This window comes from Hakea prostrata, chromosome 9 (assembly GCF_041222555.1).
Source record: "Hakea prostrata isolate BN-2017 chromosome 9, UWA_Hpros_2, whole genome shotgun sequence".
Classification (NCBI taxonomy): domain Eukaryota; kingdom Viridiplantae; phylum Streptophyta; class Magnoliopsida; order Proteales; family Proteaceae; genus Hakea; species Hakea prostrata.
The window spans coordinates 26,785,736-26,797,136 of NC_142608.1; the positions used below are offsets into that span (position 1 = coordinate 26,785,736).

An 11,401-nucleotide genomic window follows, 5' to 3' on the forward strand; every position below is an offset into this window, starting at 1 on the left:
TTCCAGGTGCCACAGGCTGTTGGGGAACAAAAGGAGATGTAGAAGAGGGGAATTAGAGGTGGGGAGGGGTTAGGGATGCTCCTTACTTGATGAAGGACTGTTGTAGATTGAAGCTTGAAGAAGAAAATCATCCACACTAGGTGCTGCAGGTTTCAGAACCCTGGAGCACTCCATTGCACTTCCTGGCTGCAACTCTCTTCTCAGTATTTTATTAATCAATAAACTTATTTGAGTTACAAGCCTATATCTGTATTTATAATATACTACAAGTGAATCCTACGTGGGCTCAACAAATTAAGAATCCCAAACTAATAACTACTTAAACTAGAGAGTCCCCAACTAATTAACTAAGGGATTCCTACTCGGACTGAAACTCTTTAATAGCTTGACCAGTAGGATTTCAAATAACAAAACAAAATCAAATAATGACTCTCCACAATATTCTAAACTACTCAAAACACTGATAGGGACTCAACCTAGGAGTGTACAATGACCAAAACACCTTTGGTGTAGCTCGGCCCCCGCTAGACAGGTCTGCAAGCTGGCTGCTGACTTGGGCTCTTTTTCAAGCCTTCCTGGAATTCCCCTGGTTGGTTATATCACTGGGGTTGATTTTGTTCTTATGCATGACGAGTTATTTCAAGGTTCATACGACGGATGTAGGATGGTACTTCCAAAGTATGGTTGTAGTGGGTGGTGGTAATTGGTGCATGAATTTTTGAAGACAAAAATAGTGATATGATTTATTGTGACTTTAATATAAATTTTAGGTTTTTCTAAAGTCACCTCTTTGGATCAATTATACATGCTGCCTTGCAAAATGCAAATTTATATTTACCCCTCTAAACTTGGTGCGAATGGTACTAAAGAAAAAAGCTGCTACTAGGAATGCTCTTGCTACCTCTCTTGGCAGCAAATGGAACAAAATAATCAAATCTTCTTGTTTTTTTTTATTGGCTGTTAGCTCTAGATGTTTATAAGAATGACGATAAGCTTGTTCAGTTAGCAAAACATTAATGTCCCATAATATACTAAACACACGGTCTTTCTTATATTTTTTTGGTACAAGTTCTTCATATTTTTAAATTACACACAAAACTAGAATTCTGGGCAGCAAATCCACGCATGATAGACCAGATCAACAACTTCTATTCTGTGAGAAACAATTTGATGTTCTGTATTCTTTATTGGTATTGCTCCATAGAGATGTTTTTCTGAATTTAATGTTTTTATTTTGGCTTGGACATGTTATATTTGTCCCTCTTGCTCCACTACATCTGGACATTTACAGCGACAAACATATATGTTTAAGTAATGCGGTAAAGTATTTCAACAACTGCTTTTGGAAAATTATTTTATTCTTCTCACGTTCTCCCTCTTTGTCTTACCCACTTTCCTTTAACTTTTTCAAAATAATTACTATTACGTTATGATAGATTACTCTAATTTCTTTTGGTGTATTAATTCTTTTTTATTTTTTATTTTTTATTTTGTGACAAAACATGAATTTAGGTTTCTTCCCGACTTCACGAATCTCTGGCGAAGGATTGCTTATTTTGACTTCACAAATCACAAATAGAAGAACTATTTTGCTACACTTTTACTTGTATTTTGAACAAGTGAGTGTAAATAGCCTTCTAGCTATTCTTTTTTCCCTCTCTGTTGACACCATATTTGAAGACATAATGACTGTAATTGTAAAAGACCCATGTAATCTAGCTACATGGCACCAAAAGACAGGGGTAGTCAACCAATTGCAATATTGGATATAAAAATTCAGTATTTGTGCTTAATTAATCCTTCATCACCTTTGTTATGGGTATTCAATTCTCTTTGTTAATTTTTTGGAGAGAAAGAAAAACATTTCAAGTTATTATCCCCAGGTCTCAACTAGGATATTGAATTTGAAAATGATGTTCCTAATATTCAGTTATAAATCAATTTAGAGATCATAGAAGGCAAGGCTTTATCTTTCCTTTAACTGGGATGCATACCATTCTCCCTAAAAAATTATCGCTTCTCTTGCATTTGTCTTTATTTTATTGCATATCGAGATATCTCATAAAATAATTTCAGAGATCTCACTTTCTTAATCCTTCATACATGGTCACGTGCATTTGCACGTGTGTAAGTTTGCTAGTATATATATATATATATATATAATCCGATTTTTCACACCATTCTTTTAGCGGCAGATCAGGGCATGGTTACAACTTAATTGCTAACATGGATGATGATGACTTTGGGCAGATTTTGAGTTTCAGCAATTGGACAGAAACGATGCATGCCTGTAACCAGTACCCAAAGTCAAACAGTAACCAGCTCTCATGATCCATAATATATATATGCAAAGCATTTCTCCGGAGCAATTTTATTGTAAAGTAAGTGCTTTGACAGAAATAAACCTGCGGGAACAAGAAAACCATTGTTTCAACCAGTGTTCTGCATTCCTGCAGCAATACCCTTCATGGTCAAGATGAGGGTGTCTTCCAGGCCAGGAGCATACTCGCTTGTTGGGTTCAGCTTCACCAGCTCCGCAGCTGGCTTACTTGATTCCGTGATCTCCTTTGACAGGTGGGGTCTCACTGTACAATGATAGTTGGGATCACGGATCCGCTTTAGTGTGTATGCTTGGCAAACGTTCAAGGTTGTAATATATGAATCCCGAAGACACAGTCGCTGCTTCAAGTATGGATCCCCTTCAAGAAGATCCTTGTGTCCAGCAACCTACAGAATTAGAGAAAAAGAAAATGCGGTTTTTTTTTTTTTTTTTTTGGGGGGGGGAGGGGGGGTTTGTTTTCAGTTACCGATAATTTCTAATCCAGTAGAAGATGATTTTAAATTGGTAGAAGAATGGATCATATTTCACCTGGAGAAGGAGGTTCTTGGTTTCTTCATAATTTGCTCTCAATCGCTCTCCAAATGACCACAAGTCTTCTGAGACTAAGAGTTTATCATACAAGGCAGCAATACCTGGGTCTCCCTTGGCAAAAACCATTTCAAGCAAGTTGATTGTGACTCTGAAGAAAGGCCACTCGTTGTACATCTCCTGAAGCATGTGAAGATTCTTGATGTCTTTCTGTATAGCCTGCTTGAAAGCTGCACCAAACCCAAGCCACACTGGCAGATGAAATCTTGTTTGGGTCCATGCAAAGATCCATGGGATTGCACGGAGTGACTCAATGCCCCCACTAGGTTTTCTTTTTGATGGACGGCTACCGATGTTCATCCGACCATATTCAAGTTCTGGTGTTGCCTGCAATAAAGAATATTTTAGAATTGCTTCTTAGTTGCAATAAATCCACCAATGCTAGATGCAAGACATTGAGTGAACACATACAAGGCGGAAGTATTCTACAAATCGGGGCTCCTGGAATACAATTGAACGATATTCCTTCGTAGCCACAACAGCCATCTCATCCATGAGAGCACGCCATTCTGGCTTTGGTGAGACAGGAGGATGCATTCCATGCTCAAGTGTTGCAGCTGTGAAACGCTGAAGAGTTCTAAAACACAGGTGTTCTTCACCGAAGGACTGTTCAATTACTTCGCCTTGCACTGTGACTCGAAGTGACCCATGAATTGTGTCCGGTGGTTGTGACAAAATGGCAAGATGAGTTGGACCACCTCCTCTTCCAACCGTCCCACCTCGGCCATGAAACATTGTCAGCTTCACTCCATATTGCTTAGCCACCTTTATAAGCTCCTCCTGAGCCTTGTACAGCTGCCAAGCTGCTGAGAGACGTCCAGCATCCTTCCCAGAATCTGAGTATCCAATCATGACTTCTTGCTTCCCGTTAATTCTGTTCCTATACCAATCTATTGAGAAGAGACGAGCCACAGCAGCAGGAGCAGCCTCAAGATCTGCAAGCTTCTCAAACAATGGGACAACCCTTAATGGATGCTTCACATGACATTCACGCTGTAGGAGCTCAACAGCAAGCACATCTGATGGTGCCGTTGCCATTGAGATGATGTAAGCCCCAAAGTTGTCTGAAGGCAGATCTGCTAAAACATGGAGGGTATCTAATACATCTGCAATTTCTTCAGTTTGCGGAAGATCTGGTCCAAACAGGGGGCGCTTGCCATTCAGTTCAGATAGCAACCATTCCTGGCGTTTTTCTTCAGACCACTCTCGGTAGGACCCAATTTCCAGGTGCCTAGTGATTGCATCTATGACATCAGTATGCCTGTCTGACTCTTGCCTAATATCAAGTCTAACAAGTGAAAGCCCAAATGTAGAAACTTGACGCAAAAAATCCAGAAGGCTTCCATCAGCTATTGGCCGATCACCACAAGCACAGAGTGATCTGTAGCAGAGCTCAAGAGGCTCTAAGAACTGCAGAAATAGCATTATCCAATCAAGCACTGAATCTACCCAAAAAGGAAACCAAGCAACAAAAAACATGTTTTAACTTACACTACATGTTCAAAGAAACATATATAAGTTAAAAGATGTATAGGATAGGACCTGCTCAACATTAGTGTAAGTTGCTTCCTCAGGAATTTCAGAGATTCCACTGGATAATAACTGACGAGACCGCTCACGAGTATGATACAACTTATCCCTCACATCTCCAAGAATAACACGATAGGGCTCACTAGGAGGAATCTGCTTCCAAAACTCTGCATCCAAAGATAATTTTAGATCCATTATTTCCTCGTAAAACAATAAAATTTCTGATGAATGATACTGTTAGAAGTAGAAGAAAAAGAAGCAAGTTAAATAAGAAATCCATGTAAATTGTCTATATGCCAATAAATGAAAATTTGAAGTTAAATAAGAAAGCTGGAAAATTTTAACCATGGTTGAGTAACATAATAAAAAATAAATAACGAAATATTGTAAACAGACATTTTTATGGTTTTTTAGCCTTTTATATTTTATATATTCAAATCCATGTAAATTGTTTGTATGATGAAGTAATATTTAACAACTGCATTCGGTAAGACTGTGAGTTCATTCCATTATCTTTGATGACATTGAATAGAACAGTTTCCATATCATTTATATTTTAGTTCAATTCCCTTTCCTTCACTATGGTTTCAGCAAAACGGAGCCAAAGTGCTTCCTTCAGGACAGGAGAACAGATCATATAAGGGACAAAAAAGAAAAAGTGGTCCATCAAGTTAGCAGGAAGATTCTAGGTAATTCTAACATTCAATTATCTTAGCACCGTGGACAGACAACACCGCTTACAATATCATTAACAGGTTCTTAATTTAGTTTTCCATCTCCGATGAATAAGTATTAGTTTTTGAAATATTATGAAACACAAAAAAGCACCCATCTATTTTAACCAGGTTCCGATCATTTTTAGCATTTCATATTTTAGGTTAAAGTTCTTTGAACAAAACAAAAGGAACACAATAGAACCACAAAATGTATACCTATATAGTGCTTTGCATCTTTTCTTGAGGTCCTGTGTAGTTCATCTGCGCGGGCACGAAGCTCATCGCTGCAACGCCACATAGACATCTAAGAGCAGAAAGAATAGAGGTAATTAGTATTATAATAAATTTAAAAAAAATAAAATAAAAAAACTATTTATCACCTCCGAACTCCCCAAAAAAAAAATCAAAAAGACATTCAGTGTGGAATGGGTCTTTTGACTACCTCAAACATTAGATCCTCAATCTGGGAAAAGTACAAGTTAGCTGCCATCATTCTGGCTAGCAAGCATACATCCCTTGTCACCTCAGGAGTTACCCTTGGGTTTCCTACATTATTTGTAAATAACTGATGTTATTAAATCACTACAAGAATAGAATCAGCACAATTTTTAACCAATGAAAAAGAAAAGGGATAATTACTATTGCCCCCTTATACTTTGGTTTTATTACTAATCAAACCCCCTTCTTTGTGAAATTACTATTGCCCCCCTCACTTCTAAAGGTGTTAAGTGGTTGTTAACATCAAATATGGAATGTCTATTTTGTCCTTAAAATTAAGAAGTAAAAAATATGGCATTACCCTCATTTATAGAAACTATATTGCATGTCAATTATATCCTTAAAATCTTATATTTTAGAATTAGTTTTGGATTTGGTGGGACCACATACTTATGATTGTTGAAACTTTCACATTCCACTTAAATTTTTCATAATCACCATGATGGAAGTTTTACAAACAAATTAGCATATAAGATCTAATTGATAGAAAATTTGGTAACATACATAATGGTAAGCATATATTACGTGATTTTCAATTTTCAGCTTTGAATTAAATTTGATATTTCTTAATATTTTAGTTTCTATTTAATTACATCTTTGCTTTATTTGGTGATTTATTTTTAGAGAAAAAAAATCACATCTTTCCTTTATTTGGTGGTTTCTTTTTAAAAAAGAAAAGTGAAATTAAAATTAATTTTATCCTATTAAGGGTAGTATTATAACTTGAAAAAAGAGCAAATAAGTAAAAAGATAATTGCAGGGTTATTTTTGGGATTTTGAAAAAATATATAGATGCCACATCATCAGTAAATTGATGGAGCTTAACTGTAGGGGGGCATTAGTAATTGTTGACAAAGTTAAAGGTTGGAATAGTAATTTTAAAAAGTACAGGGGATAAAGTAGTAATAAAATCAAAGTACAAGGGGGAAAAAAAAAAAACCCCAAAAAAAAAAAAAAAAAAAAAAACCCAAAAAAAAAAAACCCCCCCCCTCTTAAAAATTAACCCCCCCCAATTTTTTTTCCCATTTCCTATAAACCACCACAATATATCATTCAAAAAAAATATATTTCTTCTTCCCCCCCCCCTCTATCAAAGTCCTGCCACTTTCCACATTTATGTCATAGCTTTTGGAAGCATGTTTTATCTGCAGAGACTGCGGCTTCTGCAATGCTTGGGAACCATATCTTTCATAGTGCAGATTTACTGGCAGCCAAATTTAGTGCACAAATAGGACATGCTGCATAACTATTGTGTTTCACTGATGCTTGACAAAAAAAAAAAAAGGCACAAAAATACATAGAAAAACAATAGTTTATGGTGAAGATTTTGATGGAGAGAGGTGCAATGCATGGAAATTGATGCCATTGAAATGGCCAACAAAGCTGACAGGAGTACCCTATTCATCCAATGGTTTTCCTTCCTTATTTGGGGGCTTTTGGGTTCTTTTTCCCCACAGGGCACTAGGGGGAGGGGGCTGTGAAGGGGTGTGTGAAGGGGTGTATGAATAGTGTAAAATAAATATCCTCTAGTTATTGACTGGGAATTGCATTCCTCCATTTGGCTTGATAAAGAACCAAGCCATCTTGTGGAATGTAGGCTGTTCCATGAACTCTAGATGTAGCTTTTTAGTTGGCCTCCTCACAGACTACATTCTTATAGCATCCTGAAGCTATTTATCAGGTAGCAAGCTGTACCACCACCAGCAGAACCATCCAATTGCCTTCTGGAGCATACCTTCGAACCCTCTCTTTACCCAGTGCCAAAACCAACCAATTCATCTAGACCTTTAAAAGTTATTTGATTAACGAATCAAGTCTTTAGCAGAAAACAGTGTCTTCATCAAATTCCAAGCAAGCACATTCCAGTTAATATTCCAGAAACTTGACCATATCCTAAACTATAAATAACTAGATTATATTGGTTTTGGAATCATTTTAAGCAAGATGCTAGCAAGAATTACCAAAACTTCAATCAGTATTTGCTTCAGAACTGAAAATGGTCATAACATGTTCTTGAGATAAAAGGCAAACAACTTTTCATATTAGAGATTATATTTTAACCAATTAGAGCCATAGTGTCATAAGACAAGGAACTTCATTTCATGTCTAGCATCTAATGAACGAGTTCCACGTTCTGGATGTCTAAAAATCAAAGGGCAAGTCATGTGACTTACTTTAAGAGGCTAAAGTGAGGAAGCACAAATTAAGGGGGGGGGGAAATTGTAAATAAATGCCCCTGTTCTCCAGCCACTGAAAGAGTCACATGACTCAAGATCCACATGATCTTATGTTTTAAAAGTTCATGACTTAAATACCACTGAAAAGACACAACCCCCTCAACACGTCTATACCAGGATCCAATCTCTTTACATAGGGTTCAATTTCAATTGTAGAATACAAATTCCGGCTAGATGTTTTGAATGCAGAGAGCATTTAAATGTAACTTTGTGCCAAAAAGAAAGTGAGCATCAGATGATCATAGAATTTCATGAGGAAAAGGATCATACCATCACGATCCCCACCCATCCAAGAAGAAAACCTAATGAGAGGAGCATTATAAGGAACACGTTCATTGATCCCAATGTTCTTCAATGCTGTGTCAACACGCCGTAAGAATTTTGGGACACCCTTCCAGATTGTCTCATGAAAGTAACTCATTCCTGCCCTCATCTCATCTTGCGGAGTTGGAGGAGTCCTCCGGATTTCATCTGTACGGAATGCAGCTTGAATCTGCAAACACACGAAAATAAGCAACCAGTTCTATAACACGATAATAAAAAAAGGTTGCTCTAACTTTTTTTGGATGAATATCACTTTAAACAAATAAAAATACGTAAATGCAGAAAATGGCTCCGTGGATGAATGGAAATTATCAGATCCACAGATTCCCATCACCTTACAAGACTTAATATTGGTACGAAAAGAGTTGTTTCTAATGCATTTCTTTTATAGCTACCTCTCACAATGTTGTAATATGGCATTAAATTGGCATGCAGTGACAAAAAACGAGCCTCCAAATTTCATTTATCACCTCAAAAGTAAAACCAATGCATGTAAAATAAGAATAAAGGAACTTCAGAAGTTAAAACAGACATTCAAGCCGATAAAATTTTAATTAATTTCAGAGCAGGAGTGGAAGCACTAGTATGAGATGAAATTAAGGCAAAGACCTTGGTATGGAGGATTAATGTTTTACCTCTCTCTGTAGAGCTTCGTCAAGTTCTTGTTTATCATCAGGAGTTATGTCTTTGGCATATAACTGTGCCAGACAATTGCGAATCCTGCACAAGAGAAAGACATAACTATAATTACAAAGAAAGGAAGAAAAAGTATATCATTAGAAAGAACTAAAGCAAGGTACTGGCATCCCATAGACCAGAGGACTTCTTTGTTCCTCTTCTTTTGTAAGGATAGAAAATAAATTCTACTAGACAATGCAAGACCTTGCATGCTTCTGGAGCAAAGATCTACGAACTGATTGAGTAGGATGTGCGGTAAAGACCAGATCCACAGTTTGATTCTTCAAAGCATCAAAAACTTCTTGTGGAGACTTCTTCATCTGAACAACAAGCTTTTTGAATGTTTCCTCAATGTCTGATTCGGTAGTTGCAGAGTTCTCGTCAGCAAAATCCCCTTTTTTAAGCTTGATCCTTCTTCTGTAAGCAATCTGAACTTCCTCAGCCAAGTTGGCTAAGTTAAGCATATGGGAGAAAGATTTAGCAACAACAATAGAATCCCCGACGTCCAGACTTGTCAACACATTTCCAAGCTCCTCCAGCTTGCTAGGTTGATGCTTCCCTTCATACTCTGCAGAAAGCTCATAACAAGCTTGAACCTAAACAACAAATAACGAGAAACTAATTATTTTCCCACACGAGAAATCAGAACCAATATCACAAATTTACACATCAGTATCCTCTCAATATACATACGCAGTGCCTCAAAGACGAGTCATATTGGTGGTGTTGTTAAATTAAAAGCATTAAACCGGAAAAACTTTCCGATTAACCACTCCGTTGTTGATTAAGAAGAACAGCAGCCCACTTAAAAGAGGATCACATATAAAGAAAATTGATTCTCAAACAGAATCTAGAAAATGGTTAAATACCCATCAGGAAGACAAAACAAGCGTTGGAACTAATGAAAACATTGCAAAGCTGCATGGAATCATAGACAGATACGGGGTATCCAAAAATATCATCTGTTTTAGTTCTTCCGCATAATGGGATTCAATTTAAAGATGAAAATAAAATTAAATCGATCAACAAAGCTTTCGGTGATGGAGTAAATCAATTACGTACCGTTTCCCTGAGATCTTCCCCGTGTAAGTCTTGCAGGATATCGAGAAACCGATCCAAGAGTAGCGCATCGTACTCGACCAACTTGTCATCCTCAGAGACCTTTGCCGGAACCAAAAGCCTTAGCTGAGCATCGATCGACGCTAGCTTCTCTAAGTTTCGAGACATCTCTGCTTTCCTCTGTTTCTCCTTTTCTCTGCAATTCTACTTCTTCTCTGTAAAAATCAAGCAAAATATATAACTCCTCTTCGTCCGTTCTTCACGAGAAAGAGCTACGAAGGTGCACGGGATGCTTGTTCCTATCAAACCCAAAAGAATAAAAGGCAAAAAGAATCACGGTTCAAATCAGCAATCCACCATTACCCACAGAAATGAGGACCACAATAAGAAAAAGTAGATTGACGCGATGGAAAAAAGGAAGAAAAAAAACCCAAAACGAATTGGTTGCATAAGGGCAATTAAATCTAGCGTAAATGTAGCTCAAAAAATAAAACAAAGAAAGAAGAACAATCCCGATATGAAGCTTCTGGGATTTGAGGATGAATAGTGTATAAGATCAGTGAAGTGGATACAGAAATAAATGGGTGAGTATACCTGTTGATCTTCTTTCCTGAGAAGAAAAAGACGAATCGAGGATCAGAGGTGAGATGTGATCGAAACTCTCACTGCTATGTGTCTCTATTTATCAACTCAGATATAGAAAGAGAAAAAATAATCACCATTATTTTTTTTCTTCTAAAGTTGCAATTCTTTTGACGTCTTACACACTGTATGTGCATCACTCCCCAGCTGAGGAACTTCTCACTTCTTGTGGTGTGAGTATAACTAATTTGTCTTACCTTTTTTTTTTTTTTTTTTTGGCCAAATTTCCCTTACCCAAAAGAAAAGGACTATAGCTAATTTCTGTTTTTTAAAAGAATATACTTCGAAAGATACCATTGAACAAATGAAGCAAAAATAATTTTTTATTTGTATTTTATATTAGTCAAAGACACAAAGGTACATAGGATGTGTAAAGAAATGCCAAAAATTTTCTACCAGGTTGCAACCGTCGTCAGCTTAATAAAAGGGAAAAAATTTACGAAACGCTCCAAAATAAAAAGCCAAAAGCACATAAGCCTTAAAAATATACCAAATTGATAATAGTACTACAAAATATCACTTAAATTTGCACAATTGTTATATTCTGTTAGTAAATTCCGTTAAGTCATGGTTAGTAATCTTATAATTCATAAATAAATTATCCTGCTGCGTTTGTTTGCTGGAATAAAGGTCGTTTGTTTGCTGGAATAAAGGTCGGGTGGGAAAATTCTTGAAAAAAGTGTAAATTTCTTAACTTTTCCCTTAAATCCCAAAATAGTAGATTGTTTGGTTGCTTGGGGTGGGAAAGTGAAAAACAAGTCTCCTTGAATCAAGAAAAATTGTCTGGT

General features: G+C 36.8%; 1 protein-coding gene across 3 annotated transcripts; it reads right to left on the reverse strand.

The window, feature by feature from the left end:
- Positions 1 to 2,114: 2,114 nt before the first annotated feature.
- LOC149005071 (phosphoenolpyruvate carboxylase 2) lies at positions 2,115 to 10,771 on the reverse strand. 3 transcript variants are annotated; one of them, XM_089167914.1, is made up of 12 exons: positions 10,566 to 10,771; positions 9,975 to 10,270; positions 9,117 to 9,508; positions 8,870 to 8,954; positions 8,181 to 8,403; positions 5,618 to 5,721; positions 5,392 to 5,479; positions 4,472 to 4,626; positions 3,341 to 4,339; positions 2,870 to 3,256; positions 2,406 to 2,727; positions 2,115 to 2,288 (listed from the first exon to the last, which is right to left on the reverse strand). In XM_089167914.1, the coding sequence occupies exons 2-11, from the start codon at positions 10,137 to 10,139 to the stop codon at positions 2,431 to 2,433; spliced, it is 2,895 nt and encodes a 964-aa protein (XP_089024040.1). In that variant the 5' UTR covers positions 10,140 to 10,270; positions 10,566 to 10,771; the 3' UTR covers positions 2,115 to 2,288; positions 2,406 to 2,430. The 3 variants fall into 3 exon arrangements, with proteins under 3 accessions (XP_089024040.1, XP_089024041.1, XP_089024039.1); XM_089167915.1 differs by lacking the exon at positions 2,115 to 2,288 and having other exon boundaries at positions 2,305 to 2,727; positions 9,975 to 10,186; XM_089167913.1 differs by lacking the exon at positions 2,115 to 2,288 and having other exon boundaries at positions 2,305 to 2,727.
- Between the last annotated feature and the right edge of the window lie 630 nt (positions 10,772 to 11,401).

Excerpts from the sequence above, each read along its gene's own strand:
- LOC149005071 (XM_089167914.1), bottom strand. The coding sequence starts at position 10,139 with ATGTCTCGAAACTTAGAGAAGCTAGCGTCGATCGATGCTCAGCTAAGG. Across the intron at positions 8,955-9,116 it reads TTGCTCCAGAAGCATGCAAG|GATTCGCAATTGTCTGGCAC; the intron begins GTCTTGCATTGT and ends TCTCTTGTGCAG. Across the intron at positions 5,480-5,617 it reads TTGAGGATCTAATGTTTGAG|ATGTCTATGTGGCGTTGCAG; the intron begins GTAGTCAAAAGA and ends TTCTGCTCTTAG.